Source organism: Scyliorhinus canicula, chromosome 15, assembly GCF_902713615.1.
Source record: "Scyliorhinus canicula chromosome 15, sScyCan1.1, whole genome shotgun sequence".
NCBI classification, from domain to species: domain Eukaryota; kingdom Metazoa; phylum Chordata; class Chondrichthyes; order Carcharhiniformes; family Scyliorhinidae; genus Scyliorhinus; species Scyliorhinus canicula.
The window spans coordinates 93,477,962-93,501,700 of NC_052160.1; the positions used below are offsets into that span (position 1 = coordinate 93,477,962).

The 23,739-nt window shown below is 52.4% G+C and overlaps 2 protein-coding genes across 3 annotated transcripts in view; one reads left to right on the plus strand and one right to left on the minus strand.

Annotated features, from left to right (window-relative positions):
• The window catches only part of LOC119978640 (synaptotagmin-6-like), a 454,793-nt gene that overhangs the window by 358,974 nt on the left and 72,080 nt on the right, over positions 1-23,739 (plus strand). The gene's annotated exons all lie outside the window — the stretch shown is intronic.
• On the minus strand, positions 1,377-23,501 carry LOC119978641. Its single transcript, XM_038820431.1, has 2 exons — positions 23,199-23,501; positions 1,377-2,776 (listed from the first exon to the last, which is right to left on the minus strand). Exon 2 carries the CDS (start codon positions 2,714-2,716, stop codon positions 1,400-1,402), a length of 1,317 nt encoding a protein of 438 aa, XP_038676359.1. The 5' UTR covers positions 2,717-2,776; positions 23,199-23,501; the 3' UTR covers positions 1,377-1,399.

The window sequence follows — 23,739 nt, forward strand, 5'->3', positions numbered from 1 at the left end:
CTGCATCTTCCCCCATTCTCCACCCTGGTGAGGACTTACCTGCTGCTCTGACCTTTGCTGTCCAGCTCCCCACCCGACTGAAGAGCCTGCTGTGTACCAGGTTGTCCTCCATCCGGGGCAGCGATTGTTATCACCACAAAATCCTGAATTGCGGGTTCCCCAATGTCTTCTGACCAACTCGCTCGCTCCATGCCAGCGACAGGTGGCAGCTGTGACGCTGCCCGCAGCTGAATAGCACTGCAATTGCCCGTCCAGTTTCAGACGTGAGGACTGAGTACTCGCACCAAAAACTATACTCCAGTCATGAGAATCCTCAGGAGAACTGGAGGTCTCATTTTGTGATGTGAAAGATTCCACACATTGAACATAATTTATAATTAACGTGGCGATGTCGTAAAGTACATAATGAATCTGACTAATTCTGCGGAATGTATTCGCTTTCTTTGCCTTGCTAATAGCACAGTGGGTGTACCTACACCTCAAGGACTGCAGCGGTTCAAGAAGGCAACTCACCACCACCTCTGAAGGGCAACTGGGGATGGGCAATAAATGCTGACCTAACCAGCGACACCCACATCCCATAAATGAATTTTAAACAATTTAAATCTCTTAAATGTTTGGAATCGGAAGATGGAGAAATAATGATGTTATAATTGATCACAGAATCATAAAAAACACAATATTTACTCTTGAATGGTGCTGAACTGCCGCATTAAACTTATAAACAGGATGCAGCATAAATTGATCATCTCATACAGGTCATATTATCAAGTGGGATTATCAGATAACGCATGGCAGGATGCTGTGCTGAGATCAAAATGAAGATGTAATCTGGTGCCGTTAGATGTTAAAACTGGCTGGAATAAATGGGAATGGTTTCTGTTCTGTTGTCCTGTGCAATATCCAGCAAAGATATAAGGGGTAAAAGGTGTTTTTAAAACTTGCTGGTTGGTTTATTTGCCTGCTTGCACAAGTGGTTAATCTCCCTATTTAAAACACTATTGACTGGTAATGGACTTAAACTATTAGGATTTGTGGCCTTACAGCAGAATATTTTCATTAGCACAATAGAGTGAGAGAGGACTTGAGTTTTCGTTTTAAAAGCTGAAAGACAAAGCTAATGTCGATGTGTGTGGAGATTCTTCAACTCTGAATTTGAATGTTGTTCTTGAGGGCAAGGTGAAGCCTTGACTGAGATTAGATATAAGAAGGGATCCATTAGAAAAAAATGAATTCTGGAACACCAGGCATGGTGCTTCCTGGTTGCTCCGTGTGTTAGTGTCATATTGCAGGAACGTTTCTGAGTTCAAAAACATTTCCAAAATGGCATTCCCTCCCTCCCGAAATTCCCTCTCAAAATGATGGCACTGACAGTCATTTTTTTAAAAAGCCAATAATTTTAAAAACGCATTGACCCCACACTACAGATCTTTCGAAACTGAATGGTTGAAGGTCTATTCCAGTTTGCCCTTTTTATTGCAGGTCTCCGACAATGCTGTCTCCATGCTTTATTATTCAGTCGCCGTTGCCGCAATACTCCAGGCCGCGGTGTTGCCGCTTTCACATTCCAAGCTTCCGTCAGTGTTGTCTCTATGCTCCATAACCCTGCCAATGTTGACTCAGTGCTTTTGGACTCTGCCAATGTTGCATCAGTAACAAAAGATTCTGCCAGTGTTGCCTCTGTTCTCCAAGCATCGTCCAGTATCGACTCAATGTCCCATGTGTTGGCTGCTGCTGTCTCGGCTGTCCGGGATTCCTTCAGTGTTGTGTTGGTGGTCCAGACCTCTTCCAATGTTATTTCAGTGCCCCAGGCCTTTTCCTGTTTTGTCTCAGTTTCCCAGAATTCTCTTGATGTAATCTCACTTCTCCAGTCCTCCAGTGCTGCCTCCCTTCTCCAGGACTTTGTTGGGGGTGCCTCTATTCTCCAGTCTTCGTCCAGTGCTGCCTCAGTGCCCCAGGATTCTATTGGTGTTGCCTCTGTGCTCCAGGTCCCTTCAAGTGTTGCCCCAGTACACCAGGACTCAGTTGGAGTTGCTTCTGCTCTCCAGTCCTCTTCCAGTTCTGCCTCAGTGCCCCAGGAGTCTTGTGACATTGTATCTACCCTCCAGGCCTTTCTGACTGTTATTGCAGTGTCCCAGGACTCTGTTGGTGTTGCCTCGATATGCAAGGCCTCGTCTAGTGCTGCCTCGTCACCCCAGGACTCGATCAGTGTTATCTCCTTTCTCTGGACCTCTTCTAGTGTTGCCTCGGGGTCCCAGGGCTCTGTTGATGCTGTCTCTACTTCCCATGCTTCCCTCACTGTCACCCCAATGTCCCAGGAATCAGTCGATATTGCCTCTTTTCTTGAAGCCTCTTTCTCTGTTGGATAACCACCCCAAGACTCTGTACTCCAGGCCTCTTCCAGACTTGCCTCAGTGCTCCAAGACTCTGCTCGAATTGCCTCTGATCTCCAGGCTTCTTCTAGTCTTGCCGCAGTGCTCCGGAACTCTATTGGCTTTGCCTCTGATCTCCAAGCCTCTTCCAGCCTTGCCTCAGTCTTCCAGACGTCTGTTGGCATTGTCCCTGATCTCAAAGCCTCTTCCAGCCTTGTCTCAGTGTTCCAGGACTCTTCCAGCATTGTTCTGGTGCTCCAAGCCTCTGGCATCATTGCCTCAGTGCTCCAGACCTCTTTCAGTGTCGCCTCTATGCACCAGGCCTCTGTCAGTTTTGTATCCATGTTTCAGATCTCTGCCCGTATTACCTCGGTGCTTTCACTTCTCAAGAGATCTGTATGAAGCTAAGGTGAATGTTACTTTTTGAAAATGTTAGCCATGGCTGATCTCACAGTATTTTATCTTTCAATAACAAGAGACATTTCGTACATAAACACTGTTATCGTCAGTTCGATTTCATCCCACAGGGGCAGTCTTTACTAATTTCCCAATTGATTTAAATTATTTCTCTCATAACCTGAAGAGCTCTCCTAATGTCATTCTTGACTCAGATAGCGGGCGGGATTCTCCGTCCAATGATGGCGGAATCGTGAATGGCATGTCAGCCGGAAATCGAGGCTGGTGCTGGGGGCCCAGTGGAAAGCCATGCTCCTGTGCATCAACAGTGGCATGAATGCTTTCCACGGTGCATGGTGGCTTGGGCAGGCAAATTGTACAGTAAAGGCCGTCGGCATATCATTAACGGGCCGAACCTGGCCTTCTCTAGGCCTCCCACGATGCTGTCAGGCGGAATTACCAATGGCAAGGTTCACTTGTGATTTTTAAATTTGGGAAACAGGCGCTGTGGCTGCTGATGGAGAGAAAGGAGGTAGGACGTGTTTCCAAAGACACTGGAGTGGGCTGCCAGTCCGGTCACTGGCTGGGAGGGTGTCTGCCAGGGCTGGGGGGAGTAGCGGAGAGTGACCTGTGGGTTGGCCGTGGAGTCAGGGTGTCCCCCTGGGACCGGGGTGTCTAGGCTCGGACCACCATCGCTGTGGCCTGCAAGGCAGTCATCTGGTTGCACACCGCATTGACTGCACACCATGACCATTGGTTGCGCAGAGCATCACCGGCCATCCACCCCGCTGCCCCAACAACCAGGCGCCACCCTGCTGGCAGGGCATCACACGACCCACCCAAGGAGGACGTCCACAGTTGACCTCACAGGGGGGCGCAGGACAAGGGCCAGAGAACGTACCGCGAGAATGGGTAGTGCCAGCCACCGGTACCCCTGCTAGTATGGATGGTTGCCGGAGTCAGAGGCCTCCCCAGTGCCAAGCGCCGATGAGACCAGGAGTGCAGTGCAGAGGGCAAAGTGTCAGGGAAATGGCTGGAGGTGGTGGAGGGGGTGGGAATGCAGGGGTGGGGTGTTACACACAGGGGCAGGAGCCGCAATGCAGGCTGGGGCCACAGAGTAACTGGTTGGGCACAGGGGTACCCGCCATGCAAACATGTCCGCCTTTCACAACCTGCAGACAATGGATTTTAGTATCCAACCAGGAGTGCCTGGCCACCACAGCCCTGGAGTATGCAATGAGGCTGTATGAGCAGGAGCTGCTCAGGGAGGGCCCTGCAGTAGTGGAGCTTGCACCAGAGGACCAGGAGCCATCTGGTGAGGATGGAGAGCTGCTCAACAGGCCGAGGAGGAGGTGGGAAGGTGGTGCCACATGACACCCCGTGTGTTCCAGCAGTGCCTCTCATTCAAGGACCTGCAGGTCCGGGAATGGCTCCGAAGACTCTGGCTGACTAGGGAGATGGTACCTTGAACCGTGGGGGTACGGTGGACATGAAGGTGATGGTCTCCCTGAACGTTTATGTCACGGGATCCTTCCAGACGCTGAGTGGGGAGCTGTCGGGAATTTCAGTCCACACTTGCATCTGCACCATAACGGAGGCCCTGTGTGCCCGGGCGGCGCAATACATCAACCTGAATATGGACCAAGCCCACCAGCTTTCCTGGGCAACAGGGTTTGCCGCCATTGCCAGGATGCCCCAGGTCCAGGGTGTGATTGACGGTACACATGTCCCCCTACAAGCACTGGCTTATGAGGGTGAGCACTTCACGAACTACAGGGATACCACTCCATGGATATGCAGCTGGTGTGTGACTATTCGCTGCACATCATGCATGTCTGTTCCTAATACCCGGGCAGCGTGCACAATCCCTTCAACCTGACACACTCAATGGTACCCGATATCTTTGAGGCATTCCCCACCCCCTCCCCAGTGAGGGATTGGCTCCTGGGTGACAGGGGTTATCTGCTTTCCTGGAGGCCACAGACCAATGCGGAAACCTGCTACAAAGATGCCCATGCCACGACAAGGACCATCATCAAGCGGTGCACCGGCATCCTGAAGATGCGGTTCATGTGTCTGGATCTCTCTGGAGGGGCCCTCCTGTATAGCCCCAGGAGAGTCTACCACATTGTGGTGGCCTGCTGCATCCTCCACAATATTGCACAGAAAATATTTGGGCAGCACGGTAGCATAGTAGTTAGCACAAATGCTTCACAGCTCCAGGGTCCCAGGTTCGAATCCCGGCTTGGGTCACTGTCTGTGTGGAGTCTGCATGTTCTCCCCGTGTGTGCGAGGGTTTCCTCCGGGTGCTCCGGTTTCCTTCCACAGTCCAAAGATGTGCAGGTTAGGTGAATTGGCCAGGCTAAATTGCTCTCAGGGTCCAAATTGCCCTTAGTGTTAGGTGGGATTACTGGGTTATGGGGATAGGGTGGAGGTATGGGCTTGGGTAGGGTGCTCATTCCAAAAGCCGGTGCAGGCTCGATGGGCCGAATGGCCTCCTTCTGCACTGTGAATTCTATGAAATCTATTATCTCCTAGCCCCAATCGCTAACCTATGAGCTTCACCCATGTAAACTTAACTGGTGTCTAATTTTCTAGCCTTACATTCCCGAACTCTCCATCTAGGTGGATCCCCAGTTGGTACATTAGAAGTAAAGGCGGCTTGCTGTGATGCCCGCCCTGCGACCTATGTCCCCTTTGGTGGCCGTGCTCTGGATGAACAGGCCTGGATGGACCTACCAGTACACCGGTTGTCACAGGTGGTGTGGTGTCACTCTCGTCTGCCTGCTGCCCATCGGATATGCCAGGGGCAGGTGGGGAGATTCAGAGGCGCTGAGGTGTTCCAGCAACTCACCTGTGGGAGTCACCGGCACAGACCCTATCACCTCCCCCTCCCTTGGGTGCCTGATGGCCCCCCCGGGCTACTCCTTGGGATGGGGGGGCTCCCCCACCCCCTGGTGCTGCCAGTCCTGGAGGCCCACTCTCATCTCAACCAAACATCCCTTTGGGTCTGTGTCACATCCCTCTGGAACTGTGCCACACCACTCAGCGACCGTGCCAGGTCCTTCATTGTCTGGCCCAGGTCAGCCAGTACCAGGACAATGCCCTCGATTCCCGCATTCATCGCTCATTGTGATTCTGCCACGCTCGGGAGCGCCACAGCAATGTCCATGTGGACTTGGTACATGGCTGCCTGTGACATGGCCGCCCTGTCCTGTGCCTCGGCCACTGCCACACACTGTACCCCAAACTTGGACATCCTGACTCATGGCCAAAACTGTCGCACCCAAGGCCCCCACCATGCTGGCACATGCATGGTAGCACAAGTGGATAGCACTGTGGCTTCACAGCGCCAGGGTCCCAGGTTCGACTCCCCGCTGGTTCACTGTCTGTGCGGGGTCTGCACGTTCTCCTCGTGTCTGTGTGGGTTTCCACCGGGTCCTCCGGTTTCCTCCCACACTCCAAAGATGTGCAGCTCATGTGGATTGGCCATGCTAAATTGCCTTTAGTGAACAAAAAGGTTAGGAGGAGTTATTGGGTTATGGGGATGGGGTGGAAGTAAGGGCTTAAGTGGGTGGGTGCAGACTCTATGGGCCGAATAGCCTCCTTCTGCACTGTATGTTCTATGTTCACCCATGTGGTGTTGGCATGGGTGGCATGCATTGTCGTAACTGCCTCCTGCCCCTGCAGTGGGTTGGACTTCTCCAACGACACCTGCAGGCGCTGGATGATTGTTGACACCCCCTTTTGTAACCCCGGCTCTGTGACTGCGTCTCCATTATCTGGCCCTTTCCAGAAGACCGAGACTCATCTGGACAGCAGAGGGTCGAGCTTCTCTCTGACCATCCTCCCCTTCGGTGGTTCCTATCTCCACCTGTTGTACTGCAGCATGTGTGTGGTGCACACCAGATAGTGCCGCAGGAACCTCTTCACGAACATGCCCGACCAATTTGACCGTCTCTGTGATGGTGGAGGGTGTTGGAGACTGCTGTGACGAGAAGTCGGTGTCGTCCCTGGATGTGTGCCCGGGGGGGTGTCACTGGGTTGTGGCTGAGGGCACGGTTCACCAGTAGGTCCCGCCTCGTTGCCAAATGTGTTGTGACTTTGCGGCTGGGGGGGGGGGGCGGGGGAGAGACCAGATGGACCTGTCTCGTCATCAGGTGATCCTGCAAGACAAAAGACAAGAAGCATGGTTAGATCACGGGTGAAGATGGTGTGTGGGGGAGGGGTGCCTCACGTGACATAGAGTCATTGTTAGTCATTGTGGACTCACTTGGATCTCCGATACAGGCCCCCGCCTCGGTGACTGCCCGCTCTCCCAGCGGACTGCAGTGGGTGAAGTTCCGTCTCCTTCTAGTTGGGGGTGGGATGGCTACGGGTGTGTGGGATGTGGGTTGTGGCATGGGGCATAATAGTGGAGGTGGCACACCCTGGTTGGCCAGTGAGTTGCTCACCCTCACCCAGTGCTGCCTACTAGTCTGCCAGGTGGGGGCCGTGTGAGATGTGTGGTGGGGGACATCGGTGTGGGGCATGTGGGATGGGGTGGTGCCAGGGGCATGGATGTGGTGACTCTCCCTGGCCATCCTGAGAAGATTGTGCAGTTTTTTTCCTGCACTGCTGGCCGGTCTTGGCACTCACGGCCTCTGCCACCTGTACCGAGGCTTGGTTGACATCCATGGTTCCAGCCTCCTTCCCACCCCGGGGAACAAGGTGGCTTGCTTCTCCTCCATGACATTCAACAGTGTTTCAAGCTCGGTATTGTTGTGTTTTGCTGCTTCGTGTAGCATAAGCTGCTTCCTTGATGTATGCTTTGACAAAGGAAGCTCCAGACTATGAAATGAGTTCAACTTGTTTATTGAACTATTAACACAGTTCTTAAATGAGTTTGACTCTCTGCTGATCGAGCTGCAGTAACCCAGTCTATCTTTACCAGCCTGCTATAAGCCACATGCGGGGGGGGGGGGGGGGGGGTGCTGTTGATCAACCCTGATGCATTCTCTGGATGTCTGTCTGTGGAAAGCGGCAGAGCATATGTACCCTGTCTTTTTATATGGGTTGTGAAGTGCCCCTTTGTGGTTATGCCACCTCTGGGTGTCCTGATTACCCATTGATTGTGTCCTGTAGTAATGACCCATTGGTAGTGTGCCTGCATGTCATGACATCTCTGGTGTTCCCTCTAGTGGTTACTTAGTTGTAGTGTATTTACATTAACCCCTTGTGTATATTCAGTGATGCAGATCACCACATCCCCCCTTTTTTCATTTTACATATTTTCTGTACTTGGTTAAAGAAAATTGAACAAAGTAGGTAGATAAGTGATAACATGTACAAATCATGATGACAGTGATGATTATACAATACCAAATAATATTTATGAGTCCAAAATTCATGAATTTATATGGTCGAGTGGCTTTCTTGTTTTGTTGTTGAAGTGTCGATGTTGATGTTGTCATTTCCTTGTGAACGCCGTCAGTGTTCCTGTGCTTAAGGAACCAAGAAATCATCAGGAGGTGTTCAAATGGTCAAATCACTTTGTTGTCTGATTTGAACTCTTTTTTTTTTCGATGCTTGTGGTAGCGATTCCTGATGTCATCTTTCCTGTCTGACCTGGACTGGTGTCTGTGTTTGCAGTATTGATGCCTTGCAAGCTGGTCTGCTTGTCTGTAGTGTAGCAAACGTGAATTTTTAAGATGCGTTATCATGCCATGGTATATCGGCACACTTGCCATTGTCTTGAGCTGTGCTGTCACATTGGGCGGTATTCTCCGCTCCCCGGACTAAGTGCCCGCGCCATCGTGAACGCCGTCGCGTTTCACGGTGGCGCGAACAGATCCCGGGCACGACTTGGGAAATCAGGTGATGTCCCAGAGGACTGGAGAATAGCCAATGTTGCTCCTTTGTTTAAGAAGGGTAGCAAGGATAATCCAGGGAACTACAGGCCGGTGAGCCTAACATCAGTTGTAGGGAAATTACTGGAGAGAATTCTTCGAGACAGGATCTATTCACATTTGGAAACAAATGGACGTATTAATGAGAGACAGCATGGTTTTGTGAAGGGGAGTTCGTGTCTCACTAACTTGATAGAGTTTTTCAAAGAGGTCACAAAGATGATTGATGCAGGTAGGGCAGTGGATGTTGTCTATATGGACTTCAGTAAGGCCTTTGACAAGGTCCCTCATGATAGACTGGTACAAAAGGTGAAGTCACACGGGATCAGAGGTGAGCTGGCAAGGTGGATACAGAACTGGCTAGGTCATAGAAGGCAGAGAGCAGCAATGGAAGGGTGCTTTTCTAATTGGAGGGCTGTGACTGGTGGTGTTCCGCAGGGATCAGTGCTGGGACCTTTGCTGTTTGTAGTATATATAAATGATTTGGAGGAAAATATAACTGGTCTGATTAGTAAGTTTGCAGACAACACAAAGGTTGATGGAATTGCGGATAGCGATGAGGACTGTCAGAGGATATGGCAGGATTTAGATTGTTTGGAGACTTGGGCGGAGAGATGGCAGATTGAGTTTAATCCGGACAAATGTGAAGTAATGCATTTTGGAAGGTCTAATGCAGGTAGGGAATATACAGTGAATGGTAGAACCCTCAAGAGTATTGGCAGTCAGAGAGATCTTGGTGTACAGGTCCACAGGTCACTGAAAGGGGCAACACAGGTGGAGAAGGTAGTCAAGAAGGCATATGGCATGCTTGCCTTCATTGGAGCATTGAGTATAAAAATTGGCAAGTCATGTTGCAGCTGTATAGAATCTTAGTTAGGCCACACTTGGAGTATAGTGTTCAATTCTGATTGCCACACTACCAGAAGGATGTGGAGGCTTGAGAGAGGGTGCAGAAGAGATTTACCAGGATGTTGCCTGGTATGGAGGGCATTAGCTATGAGGAGCGGTTGCATAAACTCGGTTTGTTCTCACAGGAACGACGGAGGTTGAGGGGCGACCTGATAGAGGTCTACAAAATTATGAGGGGCATAGACAGAGCGGGTAGTCAGAGGCTTTTCCCCAGGGTAGAGGGGTCAATTACTCGGGGGCATAGGTTTAAGGTGCGAGGGGCAAGGTTTAGAGTAGATGTACAAGGCAAGGTTTTTACACAGAGGGTAGTGGGTGCCTGGAACTCGTTGCCGGAGGAGGTGGTGGAAGCAGGGACGATAGTGACGTTTAAGGGGCATTTGACAAATACATGAATAGGATGGGAATAGAGGGATACGGACCTAGGAAGTGCAGAAGATTTTAGTTTAGTTGGGGAGCATGGAGGGCACAGGCTTGGAGGGCTGAAGGGCCTGTTCCTGCGCTATACTTTTCTTTGTTCTTTGTTCTTATCCTGGCCCCCACAGGGGGCCAGCACAGTGCTGGAGCGGATCATGCCGCTCCAGCCTCCTTACACAGCGCCAAATGGGCGCTGCGCCAACCCGCGTATGCACAGTTGGGGCAGCTCAAACCTGCACATGCACTGTTGGGCCATGCCATCCTGCGCATGCGCGGGGAACTTCTTACACACACCGGCCCCTCACCAACATGGCGCCGGTGGTCTGGAGCCAGCCGCGGAAGGAGGTAGGCCCGGGGGGGGGCAGAGGCCGGCCCGCCGATCGGTGGACTCCGATCACGGGCCAGACCCCATCGGAGGCCCCGCCGGTGAAGGAGCCACCCTTTGCCCCGACAGGCTAACCCCCCCCCCCCCCCCCCAGCATTCTCGCACAGTTCCCACTGGCAGCGACCAGGGGTGGACGGCGCCGGTGGGAACCTGTCATGTCGGAGCGGCCAGTCGGCCCATCCATTTGCGGTGATTCTCCGAGCAGCCCGGCGCGATTCTCACGCCGCTGGTTTTGGAGGGATGGGAGAATTGCGTGCGGGTGTCACGATGGCATGGCGCGGGTAGACGGTCACAGTCTTCTTCTGGTGGCTCAAGTAATCTGGGTAGACTGTCATAGTCTTTCTGTTGTTCGCGTGAACGTGGCAGACTAGCATCGTTAGCTGCTGGTTGCTCAGATAAGGTGGATAGACCTTCATGGTTTTGTTCATACACGGACTGTGCTTTGGAGTTTTGAGTTGCTCCTATTGAGGAATGTCAATGAGCTCGCTGTGGAGGCTTGTATCACTCTCTGTGGAGTCTGGCATGGTTCCCTGTATGGAGTCGTGCAGTTGTCTCACTGTGGAGTCGATCTGTGCACTCTCAACGGAGTCATGCAGTGTTCTTTCTGTGGAGTCTTTCTTCGCTCTCAGCGTGGGGTTGGGGACTCTTCATAGTGCGTGGATCACCCTCTGTGTGGAGTCGGGGACTCTTCGTGATGCGTGGACCACCCTCTGTGTAGAGTCGGGGACTCCACGTGGTGCGTGGACCACTTTGCGTGTGGCATCAGGCCACTCTCGTGGGCTTCGTCTTCTTCGTGGTTATTTGACAGGTTGCTGTCATTCAATGTATCGATGATTTGCCATGGCATCATGGTATTGGATTCATCTACCATGAGTAGAGTCATTTTGAGCTTTTCAACCGTGGCGCTGATGCTTGTATGATCATCATATCCGAATAACAGCCATGTCTGAGTAGTATTCTTTGATAAACCAATTATCTTCTTGTGTTTCGGTATTGTCATTGCGCTGTCTGTGTCCAAGGAAGAAATCATCGTCCGAGTAGTAGTCTTCAAGGAGAAAATCATCTCTTTGGGCGGTGCTGTTTGTTGCAGGGTTCTGCGGACGTTGATTTCAACTACTGGTCGAAGTACAGGCATTCTTCTGTCTTTCGAGGTGAAAGAATGGTGTTTTGCGGCTTTAAAACTCTTCTTTTTACTTTTCGCACATTTCCCCTTTACGTGGGCGTGGTCCGGGGCCTCTGACGTCATGATGCTCCTGACATAAAGCGTACGAATGGTTTACGCATGCGCAAACTGCTTTTCCTTTACTGTGCGCTCTTTTCGCAAATGCGCATGCGCGGCTACTCGCGCATTGGCAAAACACTATTTTGCCGGTTCCTGTCTTCCAGGGAACTGCGCATGTGCGGACTGAGCCGGCTGGATACGCGCAAGATGGCTGCCAATCAAAATTGCCGTTTGCTTCGGTGGCAACCCTACCTCTGCCTCGCGGTGAGCGTTGACGCCAGTGTAGCATAAGAAGCTTCCTTGATTGGATTGGATTGGATTTGTTTATTGTCACGTGTACCGAGGTACAGTGAAAAGTATTTTTCTACAAGCAGCTCAACAGATCATTCAGTACATGGGAAGAAAAGGAAATTAAACAAAATTCAAGAAAATATAAGAAAATACATAATAGGGCAACACAACATATACAATATAACTACATAAGCATTGGCACCGAATAAAGCATACAGGGTGTAGTGTTAATGAGGTCAGTCAATAAGAGGGTCATTTAGGAGTCTGGTGACAGTGGGGAAGAAGCTGTTTTCGAGTCTGTTTGTGCGTGTTCTCAGACTTCTGTATCTCCTGCCTGATGGAAGAAGTCTCCTGCCTGATGAAAGAAGTATGCTTTGGCAAAGGAAGCTCCAGACTATGAAATTAGTTCAACTTGTTTATTGAACTATTAACAGTTCTTAAATGAATTTGACACTGCTAATCTAGCTGTAGTAACTCAGTCTATCTTTATCAGCCTGCTCCAAGCCACGTGCTGGGTGTGATGCTGTTGATCAACCCTGATGTACTCTCTAGATGTCTGTCTGTGGAAAGAGGCAGAGCATGTGTGCCTTGTCTTTTTATATGGGTTGTGAAGTGCCCCTTTGTAGTAATGCTATCTCTGGGTGTCCTGATTACCCATTGGTTGTATACTGTTGTCATGACCCATTGGCTATGTGTCTGCATGTCATGACATCTCTGGTGACCCCTCCAGTGGTTACTTAGATGTAGTGTATTTACATTAACCCCTTGTGTATATACAGTGACGAATATCACCACAGGCATCAGCGAACCTTGGTGCCACTCTTCGGGGTGGCATCTCGTTGGCTGAAATGGGAGTGTATGGGTAGTGGAGTGCTTTTATACAGCTGCAGCTTGTCAGGCTCTCGAGTGCTATTCCGGACCCAAGCCAATCACATTCCAGCGTTTGTTGCAATGACATAAGTTCCACATGGAACAGGAGCTCGTCCATTAGGATGGCCTGAATTGCTTCGGGACTGGCGCTGCTTTCGGGGCAGTAGATCTCTCGCGATTCAGTCCCGGCGTCAGCACTTAGGGCGGAATTCTCCGCAGGGGGCCGAATTCGTGAAGGCCGTCCTGAACTCGGCCGAGGTTCACGATGGCCTCGGAGCCCGCACCCCGCACATAATTCACCCCCACCCGGGGGGCTAGGAGCGGGCCTCCGTCTTTCTCGGCAGCGACCTCGTCGCGCGTCCGCCGCATTTGTGAAGTCATCCGTGCATGCGCGGGTTGCCGGTTCCAACCCGTGCATGCGCGGATGACTTCATCGCGCAGAACCCGCGCATGCGCGGTGGCCGTCTTTCTCCTCAGCCGCCCGGCAAGATGTGGCAGCTTGATCTTGCCGGGCGGCGGAGGGGAAAGAGTGCGTCCGTCCGTTTTGGACGCTGGCCCGACGATCGGTGGGCACCGATCGCGGGCCTGTCCCCTCCCGAGCACAGTCATGGTGCTCCCGTCCCAATTGGGCCCCTAGATACCCCAAACGGGCATCTGGCGCCCGTTTCACGAATGCAGCGACCAGGTGTGGTTGCTGCCGTGTTGAAACGGGCGTGAAGGGCCGGCCGCTCAGCCCATCGGGCTCGGAGAATCGCCGTTCGCTGTGAAAAACGGCGAGTGGCAATTTTTCCGAGCGGGGTTGGAGAATTACGGGGAGCGCCAGGGGGGCGTGAAAAATGTCGGGGGGCCCTCCCGCGATTCTCCCATGCCGCGTGGGGAGCGGAGAATTCTGCCCTTAGTCTCTGAAATGGAGAATTCGGCCCAGTGTATGTTCAGCATGAGCACCGATCGCGGGCCTGTCCCCTCCCGAGCACAGTCATGTTGCTCCCGTCCCAATCAAACACCAATAACAGCATATATCAATTCTATAGGAACCCATTAAATGAATGTTAGTTGGTTGAAAATTACAAAAGGTGGTTTTCTCTGCTCTTCCTTTCTCTGCACTTTTTGTTCAATTGGATTTGTTTTAACCTGTTAGGTATTTAGCAATGCATTAACTTTGTCACAGCATGTGACAACCCCCGAACATTGTTCAGGTAACATTGCATGGACCAAGGTATTTGCCACCTTCCCTGTAGAGAAGACTTTGTACCAGGTTACCTCGCTGTGGTTATCACTGGGCACTGAGTTGTACTGACAACCCATAGCCCCATTGGGTCAGAGCATCTTATTTCTGTTAAGAAGTGAAGAAGACTACACAGAAATTGCAATATTTCAATTCCAGTACAGTTTTCCTTTCTTTCGTAAAGGTGAGGGGGGAGAGGGGCTGGGCCCTTGGGTGTTCGGAACATATTAATCTCATTACAGCCCTCTTAAACCTGAAAATGAGGTCGGAGGAGAAGAACAAAAATAAAACTGACTCGCTGACTTGCCACTGATTGTCCTCTTGTCCCAGTTTGTGAGTGGGCGCCAGAGTAGGCAGCCAGGGATTGGACATGCTTCTGCTGGCATTGCAGCATTCCCTCAGTTCAGCACTGGAGTATCAGCCTAGATTGTGTGCTGCAGTCTGCGTGATGAGACTTGAACGCACTACCCTCTGACTCAGAGATATGAGTGTGAGCAATTGGATCAAATCAAACATGACAGGACAGAGTCCTGGCGCGGGAGTCATCGTTCCCCGATTTCGTAATCGGCGATCGGTGAGAAAATCCTTTTGATTCCGAAATTGGGGGAGGCGCCTGTTTGACGGAGGTTTCATATGTTCTGCCCCCTCCAAATGGCGTCATCGCATCAATCTCGGTGCGTCACCAGAACGTCCTCTCCTGCTGGTCCACCCCCCGATGGGCACAGTTCCTGACCGCGCGGTTGATGTGAGGAACCTGGCATGGTGGTTGCATGTGTCCAGCGCCACCGTAATCGGGCGGGAGCCGTGCTACTAGCCGGGGAGACTTCCGCGAGGATCTGGGACGACTGGTGGGGCTGTGGCCAGGGGCTGACTAGGGGGGGCTCTATCTGGCAGCTCGGCTCAGCGCACGGCTAGCGCAATGTTTTTCGGCGCGACTGCTGCAGATTGTTGTCATGCGCATGCGCAGCCGTGTACCCGGCCATTCCCCAGGCATTTGTATCGTGGGAGCCGTTTTTTTGTCGTAAGACGCCACAGATTTTCCGCAGTAAGGCTCAAAAACGGTGTTTGCACAGATTGCAGGAATCCCACAATTTCAGGATGTATCAGCGATGACCAAATCATCTTGCAACCCCACTTCCTTCATAAACTGTTATGGGCTGGATTCTCCGTTCCTGAGTCTACGTGCTAACGCCAACGGAGAATCCGTGGAGTTACACGTCAGAAAAAGCAGTGCCACACTGGCACTGATTCCACTATCGGTAAGGGGCCAGCACCGGCACCACGTGGAACACCATCAAAACCCACAGGAAACAGTGCGGGAATCCCCGGGTCCGTGATGGACACTCGCAGGGCTGAAAAGCCGCAGCCGCACTTAAACTATACACCCCCCCCCCACACTGATTGCGGCCAAAAGGATGAGATGGATTGTGCTGGAGCACCCATGCAGCTGATGTGTCGACGACCCAGGGCACCAGATTTATAGCGGGCTGTCAGCAGCATGCGCAGCTGCATGGCTGCCTTGTCTGCTGTGGTGATGGTGTTGTGTCTCCATCCACCCTGACCCCACAGCCCACCTCCTGGCCACCCCCACTACTCCCCCCATTCCTGGCAGAAGCCTCCCGGCCAGCGGCACGGCTGTCAGCGAAGTATGTCGGTGGTGGACACTGTCCGTACGCCCTCTCTCTTTCCGCCGCCACCACGCCAGGTTCACGATTTGTGAGAGCACACGCGGACCGTACTGTCGGGAACTTGGCCAATCGGAGGTGGAGCATCGTGGTTGGGCCCACTAATGAGATGCGAATGGTGTTTCAACTACGCGCGCAATGCGTCGCATTGATGTAAGGGGGGGAGAGTAACGGGGGACTGGGCCGTGGTGCTGTGTGGGGGGGGGGGGGGGGGGGGGTAATGGGGGAATGGGCAGTGGGGCCAGGGTGACCCACACGGGGGGACTGGGGCGGTGTCCAAGCATGGACCGCCATTGCTGCGGCTTGCAAAGCAGCCATCTTGTTGCACACTCCACAGAACACCCACCTTGGCCCCTGGATCTGCAGAGTGACACCAGCCATATGGGTGCCCCCACCCCACCAGCCCCGCACACCACCTTCCACCATACCACACCCGCTGGCGGGGCGTAACGCGGCCCACGCAATGGCAATGCCCACAGTAAACCCTACAGGGAGGCGCTGGACGGGGGCAGTGGACCATATCACTGGCAGGAGCAGTGGCAGCTGACAGTATCCCTTGCAACAGGGATGGGCACCAGGGCTGGAGACCCCCATGGTGGCGGGCACCTACGGGGCCAGGTATGTGGCTAGGGGGGACATGCGGGGGCAGTGTCTGCAGTGTAAACCGTGGGCACTGTGTACCCTGTTTGACCTTGTTGGGCATGGGGGTACACACCATGCTAACATGTTGGCCTTTCACCCCCTGCAGACAATGAATATTGGAATAAAACCAGCAATGGTGGCCTTCCTCCTAGTTGCTGCAACCCTGGGGGATGGCCCTATGAGCCGGAGCTGCTCGAGGAGGAAGAAGCTGCAGCAGCGGAGGCGACCCCAGAGGAACAGGAGGCAACCGGTGAGGATGGAGAGCAAGCCGACCAACAGGCCGAGGAGGAGGAGGTGTAAAGCAGGTGTCGCATGGGGCCTGGTGTGTATTGGCAGCATCTGTAATTCAAGGACCTGCCGGACTAAAGACTCTGGCTGAGCAGTGGACAGTGTGACATATCTGCCAGATCATGCTGCACCTGGCAACGCAGGGGTACGGGGGCGGACATCCGCTCCTAGTGGCGATGAAGGTAATAATCGCCCTGAACTTTTACGTGACATGGTCCTTCCAGGCACTGGAGATCTGCCCGGGATCTCACGGACCTTGGCTGCACAGGTGCATACGCGCCATCACAGAGGCCCTATATTCCCAGTCGGCACAATACATCTATTTCAATGTGGACTGAGCCCACCAGGATGATGCGCACCTGGGCAGTGGGGTTTACCACCATCGCCGACATTCCCCAGGTCCAGGGGGTGATTGACGGGATGCAGGCCCCCCCTATGAGCACCTTCAGATGACAGGCTTCTTATACAAACCAAAAGGGGTTCCACTCGACGAACGTGCAGCTGATATGTGACCATCAGATGCGCATCCTGCACATCTGCGCCCGATACCTGGACAGTGTGCACGATGCCTTCTTCCTGGTACACTCGACAGTTCCCGGCCTCTTCAAAGCACAGCCCCGGCATGGGGGTTGGCTCCTGGGTGTCAGGGGTTATCCACTACGGTCATGGCTGTTGATGCCTCTCTGTAGGCTACAGACCGATGTGGAGACCCGCTATAGCGATGCCCATGCCGCAACCAGGTACAATCGAGTGATGGGGAGTCCGAGGAGCTATGGTCTTCAGCCACGAGCCCCATCACCTCCTCCTCTTTTGGAGTTCCCGCTGGCCCCCGGGCTACTTCATGGGATGGGACTGCAAGTGGAGCTTTCCCCGGACGCTCCCCTGCCACCTTGCACTGCCAGTCTTGTTATCCCACTGCCATCTTGGCTCGGGTCTGCATGCTCGCGACCATGGAGCACAGGGACTAAGCCACATCACGCTGCGACTGTGCCACCTTCTGGGTCTGTGCCACATCAGCCAGTGACTGCACCACCTCCCTCTGGGACTGGGCTACCTCCCTCAGCGTCTGTGCCCCATCAGCTAATGCCTGGGCAATGGCACCGACACTCTCAGCCTTTGCCTTGCAGTGATCAGGAGCGCCTCTGCAATGTCCAGGTGGCTCTGGCACGTGGCTGCCTGTGAGAGGGCAGACTTGTCCTGGGGCTCGACCATCGCCTGCACAGAATGCCCCAGGCCTTGGACGTGCTGATCCATAGCGAAAACTGTCGTCCCCAAGTCCTCCACCGCAGACGTCACCCATTCGGTGTTGGCCTATAATCTTTATTATTATAGTCAGAAGTAGGCTTACATTAACACTGCAATGAAGTTACTGTGAAAAGCCCCCAGTCGCCACATTCCGGTGCCTGTTCGGATACACAGAGGGAGAATTCAGAATGTCCAATTCACCTAACAGCGCGTCTTTTGGGACTTGTGGGAGGAAACCGGAGCACCCGGAGGAGAATGTGCAGACTCCTCAAAGACTCAAGCCGGGAATCAAACCTGGGACTTTGCCGCTGTGAAGCATCGGTGCTAAACAATGTGCCACCGTGCCACCCGGTTTCACCACTTCCTGTTCCTGCACATGGTTGGACTCCTCCAACTGCACCTGCAGGTGTCGGATGCTCTCCGACAATCCCTCATACAGTCCCTGGCTCTGTGACTGCATCTCTACTATCGATGGGACTGTTCGTTCATGAGCTCGAAACCCCTCTGGACAGCAGTTAGTTCCTGGGGTCATCCCACCCTCTGACCATCTGCTCCCTCAGGAGTTCCTACCTCCACCTCATGTACTGGAGCATCTGTGTGGTGCGCACCAGAGGGTGTCCCAGGAGCCTCTTCACTAAAATGCCCAACCAAAGTGAGTGTCTCTGGGATGGTGGAGGGTGTTGGAGATGGCTGTGACGGGAAATCTGTGTCAACATCAGACTCGAGCTCCGGGGTGACCTGGCTTTTGGGCATATGGGTCCCCTCCGTGTTGATGTCATCGTCGCTCCTTGGCACGTAAGGAGGTTCTGGCTGTGGCTGAGGACGGGATAGATCAGAAGAGCCCGCTCCTGCAAGACACAAGACAGGATGCATGATTAGACCACGGGCTGGAGGTAGCGGGGGTTGTCGGGGTGTGAGGGTGAGAGTGTTGCGGTGAGGATGATCTGGATGCGAGGGTGGTGTGGGTGTGAGGGTGGTGTGGGGGTGAGGATGGTTTGAGGGTGGAGTGGGGGTGGAGGGTGGTGTGGGGGTGGTGTGAGAGTGGTGCTGTGGGGGGAATTCACACGTGGGTCACGGGGAACCACAACTCAGTCGGCTCTCATTTGCTCTCCCGATCTCCAGCCCACTGACCACTTCCAAGGGCCGCTGCTCTGCCGCATTGAGAGCCCACAAGTCCGGTGGTCCCACTCCAGTCTTCTCCAGCTTCCTGTGGTTTTGTACGGCCTTCTCCTGGGTTGGGGAGAGGTGGGGTGGGAGGTTGGGAAAAAGAAAATGCACGATGTCAGACAGTCCAACGCATGCAGCCCGGGGGTGAGTAGCTGGTGGCTTTAGTGGTCAGGGCACCCGCCCATGGCAGCCTGTATGGGTACCAGAATGTGGTGCAGGATGGGGGTTCGGTCACCCTCGGGCTGGGGGGAGGGGGTAAGGTTACGGGTGTGTGGGACGGGTGTTTGTGCTCGGGTCACAGTACTGTCTACTGATCCAGGCCGCTATGAGGAGGTTGTGCAGTTATTTTACGGCACTGCAAGCAAGTCCAGATGGTGTTGCTCGTAGCACTTACTATTACCTGCACCCAGGTATGACAAACTGCAGTAGCTGGCAGCCTCCTTCCCGGGCAGGGATACAGGGTGGCCAGCCTCTCCTCCTCAAGATCCAGGAGAGTCTCAAGCATGGTATTGGTGAATCTTTGGGCTGCTCTCCTTGCTGATATCTTGTTGGCTGGGATGGTGTGTGTTTGGGATGTGATGTGTGTCTACGCGACTGCAGCTTGTCAATCGCGAAACCGGCGAATCCCGCACTGTTTCTCATTGGAATCGATTGTGTTCAACGTGATTCCGATGCTAGCCTGGATCAGAGCGGATCAACAGTCGTTGAATCAGTCCAGGTGCGGCCCCAGTTTTGCTGTCATGGAAGTCCATGAACCCTGCCCCAGCGTCTCGGGAACAGAGATTCCAGCCCAGGATCTTTATTTAACATCTTGGTTGAAAAATGGCACCCCAGGCACTTAGCACTCTCTCAGTGTGGTACTGGTGTGTCAGCTTAGATTATGTGCTGTTGGTATCAATTTAACTAATTGGGAACAATGTCCCATAGTGAGCGCGTTTAGCCGTGTGTTTCTTGATGCTTGCAGGGCCGAGAAACACAAGTCTAAGAAACGTGACTCGAGTTAGGTAAGGGGCCTCAGCAGAGAACACACAGCTGAGGCCGCACATCACCCGTTTTCTGCACTGAGACCTCCGCTCACTGGAACTCCTCAGTGTAACGTGACATTGGGACACCATTTGTAAATGGGGTCCCGATCTCTGGAGCCCCCAATGTGACCCTCCCCAGGTCTCAACTCACTGTAGGAGAGTTCCAGAACCCCCCCCCCCCAAACCCCCCAACACCCACACAAGTCACATTTGACATGATCGCTACCATGGGAAAAATGCCAGCTTAGCACCTTGGAGATACAACCTGGTACCCTGGCCATGCCTCTGCCAGCTGAAAGTGCCACCTGGGCACTCTGGAAGTGCCTGGCTGGCACCCACATGGCACTGCCAGGGTTCGCAGGTGGCACCAGCAGTGCCAGGGTACTACCCTCCCCAAAGGACTTGGGAGCATCCAATCCCGTATGAGACTCCCATGAGAGCCATGGAGATCAGTACTAAATGGCACTTGCCCCAAGTCCACAAGTCAAAGGGGATGAATCGGGTGCCTTGGGAAACTGGATATTTAAGTGACACCAGCTGTCTCGCTCTAATATGCAGATTTGCCAAAAATTGATCCCACTCAGAATGGATGGGATTCACATTGCAAAGTTTCGCGAGATTGCATGAGATCTCCTGAGGTGATGCGAGCTGGGTAGATCCCGGGAGCAGTGTTCCCCAGCGGGAATGTGGCACCGCAGCGCGCTGCCTTTCAGGGCAACGTGGTCATTCAATTGTGTCCAAAGTCCCTGGAGTGGAAAATGCATCCACATCCTTCTGCTCCAAAAACTAGAGTGCAATCAATTGCACCAAGTCTGCCCTTCAGGACAGATCTCTAGGGTTTGCATAGATTGCAGGATTCCCTTAATCCAGGATGGATCAACTGTGACCATGTCATCTGACAGGCCCCTTCCCACAACCCCACTTCCTTCATAAATCATAAGAGCTTCCAAACCATCACTGTGCAACTGTTGCACCATGAGCAGTAGCTCATTGAAGAACATTTTGGCTGATGATTCATTGCTCCTTTGAATTAAAAGTCATGTCCAAGATCTATCCCAGTCCTTCCACCCTGGAATAACTTGCATTTGTACAAAGGTATTCAAATGTCAACATAGATATTAATGTCAACCAACATTGCAGGTCGTCTGCACACAGGGCTTAATTTTGTTGAGGCAATGAAGGCCCTGACAACAGGCCGGAAACCTCCTTGGCTATTTGGGGGTCCTCTGGCCAATTGAAAAGGTAGTTGCTCTTCAAACTCAACAGTGACACAAGAACAAGAGTGGTGGCCAGTGCTGGGATGACACACATCCGTCCTTGCAGCGAGATGAGTCAGGTTAAAAGTAATTGGCATCAGTCAGACATACCTTGGTGAGGGCCAGATCGAGTTGCTGAGGACAGAGGAGATGTCTATGTTGAACTGGCCACTGATGCCTGGATGGAAGGGTGTGGAGGATGGGGTGGGGGGGGGGGGGGTGGTGTGGTGGGGGTGCTTTGTGGGCCACAGGTAGCCTAATTAGAAAGGTCGCCCGTGAAGCCTGTCAGGAAAATGTACCAGTAGTAAAATGCCAGCGATGGCAGGAAGAGGCTCTTAATTAGCCACTCAAATTGCTCATTTGGCCCCTGAGCAGGAGGGCTATTTCCCACCTTTTCCTGTCATTGGCAGAATGATATGGTGGTACACTAATGATGATTTTTTTTTCACTAATGATTTTTTTTTTCAACAGTTCACCCCTGCGTTACCTCACCAATTCACAATCCCCTAACCTCCCATCCAGTTCCTCGAGGGCCAGCGAAATCCATCCCAAATATTTCACAACTACAAATATTTCACAACTTCACTTCTTAGAATCAGAGAATAAACAGTGCAGAAGGAGGCCATTCGGCCCATCGAGTCTGCACCAGCCCTTGGAAAGAGCACCCTACTTAAACCCACGCCTCCACCCAATTCCCCTAACCCAGTAACCCTATCTAACCGTTTTGGACACTAAGGGCAATTCACCATGGCCAATTCACCTAACCTGCACATCTTTGGACTGTGGGATGAAACCGGAGCTCCCGGAGAAACACACACAACACAGTTAGAATGTTCCGCACAGACAGTGAACCAAGCCGGGAATCGAACCTGGGACTCTGGAGCTGTGAAGCAACTGTGCTAACCATTGCGCTACCATGTTGCACATCTTTACACAAGTGCCTGTAAAGTGATTAGCACTCAGATTGGAATCCATGGTGCCTGTACAACGTGTTCTTTGAGCGATTCTGGGGCTTCCATCAGCCTTGCCATCTCTGGTATGTATTGGTGGTGGAATGCTGCTCTGGCTGAGGGTCTGGAAATGCTGATGACTGGTGAGATCTTGGAGTTCCCAATAAAGACAAGCCAGCTGGAGATCACAGCAACATGGTGATTTCGTGGACAATCTGGAACACCTTCATTTATGGCACTGAGACAGGGGTTTGTTAAGGTGCGGTGATGGTGCAGACATAATTGTTGTGCTGAAAGAGGGCATTCCAATGGGGAACAACGTGTCCTGCCATTGGAATGCAGCTCAGCACTCCCACCGATTGGCAGGGAAGCCAACGGGAGATTTGTTACCTGTTTGAGCCCCGCCCATTCTTTTGCCTCGCCTTTCAAAGGAGGAGGAGATGGGGTCTTGGAGCCTGCTTGGTCCCGCAGTGCGAACATCACTTGGATGATCCTCTGGTACCAACGGCTCATACAAATAAGAATCTCCACTGAAGGGGACTACACATTCCCTGTTTTACTGCAGAGTGTCAACTGTTCTTTCTTTGTTCACCCAACCATTGTGAACCAATCTAAGTTACATTTTTGTGAAGTTAAATTTGGCCCCATCTCAGTCTGCTTTTGGGAGTTTGGGGAAATGCATGGTGAAGGCTCTAGTATCCAGTCCATTTAACATAGTACTTTCGTAGTATAACTGAAGGTAACACCGCTATATCGCTACATAGTGAGCTCCTGAGCGGTGCACAGGACATGGGATTTGCCGACAGGAGGGATCAGTGATGGTGAACACCATAGACTATATGTGAAATCTTCACAATATACTTTCCCCTTATATATACTCATATATATCCTCCATATTTTATATAGTGGAATTCAGCTTAATTCTTCTTTCTCTACATGGGTCGTACAGTGGCAGCAACGGAATTTACCTCAACTCAGTGAACATCATTTAGATCTCAGCCTCGGTGATGATCATCAATAGGTATTTGATGTTGGAGGCCCAATTCTAGCCAACTTCTGTCTTTGCTCCGTAGTCACACAGGCGTCCTATCCAACAGCAATCACTTGATTTACCATCTGTAGCCGAGCTTAATTGCTAATCAATTAGTTTAGTCAACACCAGGAATTGAAATTGTGACCTTTCTCTGTCTGTATAGCTCAATGTCTCAATGAATGGTGCATTCATTACTAAGACAAGAGGAGAGCTATTGGGGCTATGTTATGTGGTTTGAAAATTTATTGATTTGACGGAGGTTAGCAGCAGTGATGGTGGAAGATGATTGCTGGTGCACCATGGGTAACCAAGCCTACAAAGTCACCAGTGTGATGTCACAATCTCCTGCCCACCCCCCTCAGTACTGCCCCGGACGTGTGTTATGCTTGTTTCTCATCACCTCCTCCTTTGTTGCCATTGATTGTGGCAAGTTAATCAGGGCTCAGTGAAAGAAATCTGTGCCCGAGTCTGAAGGT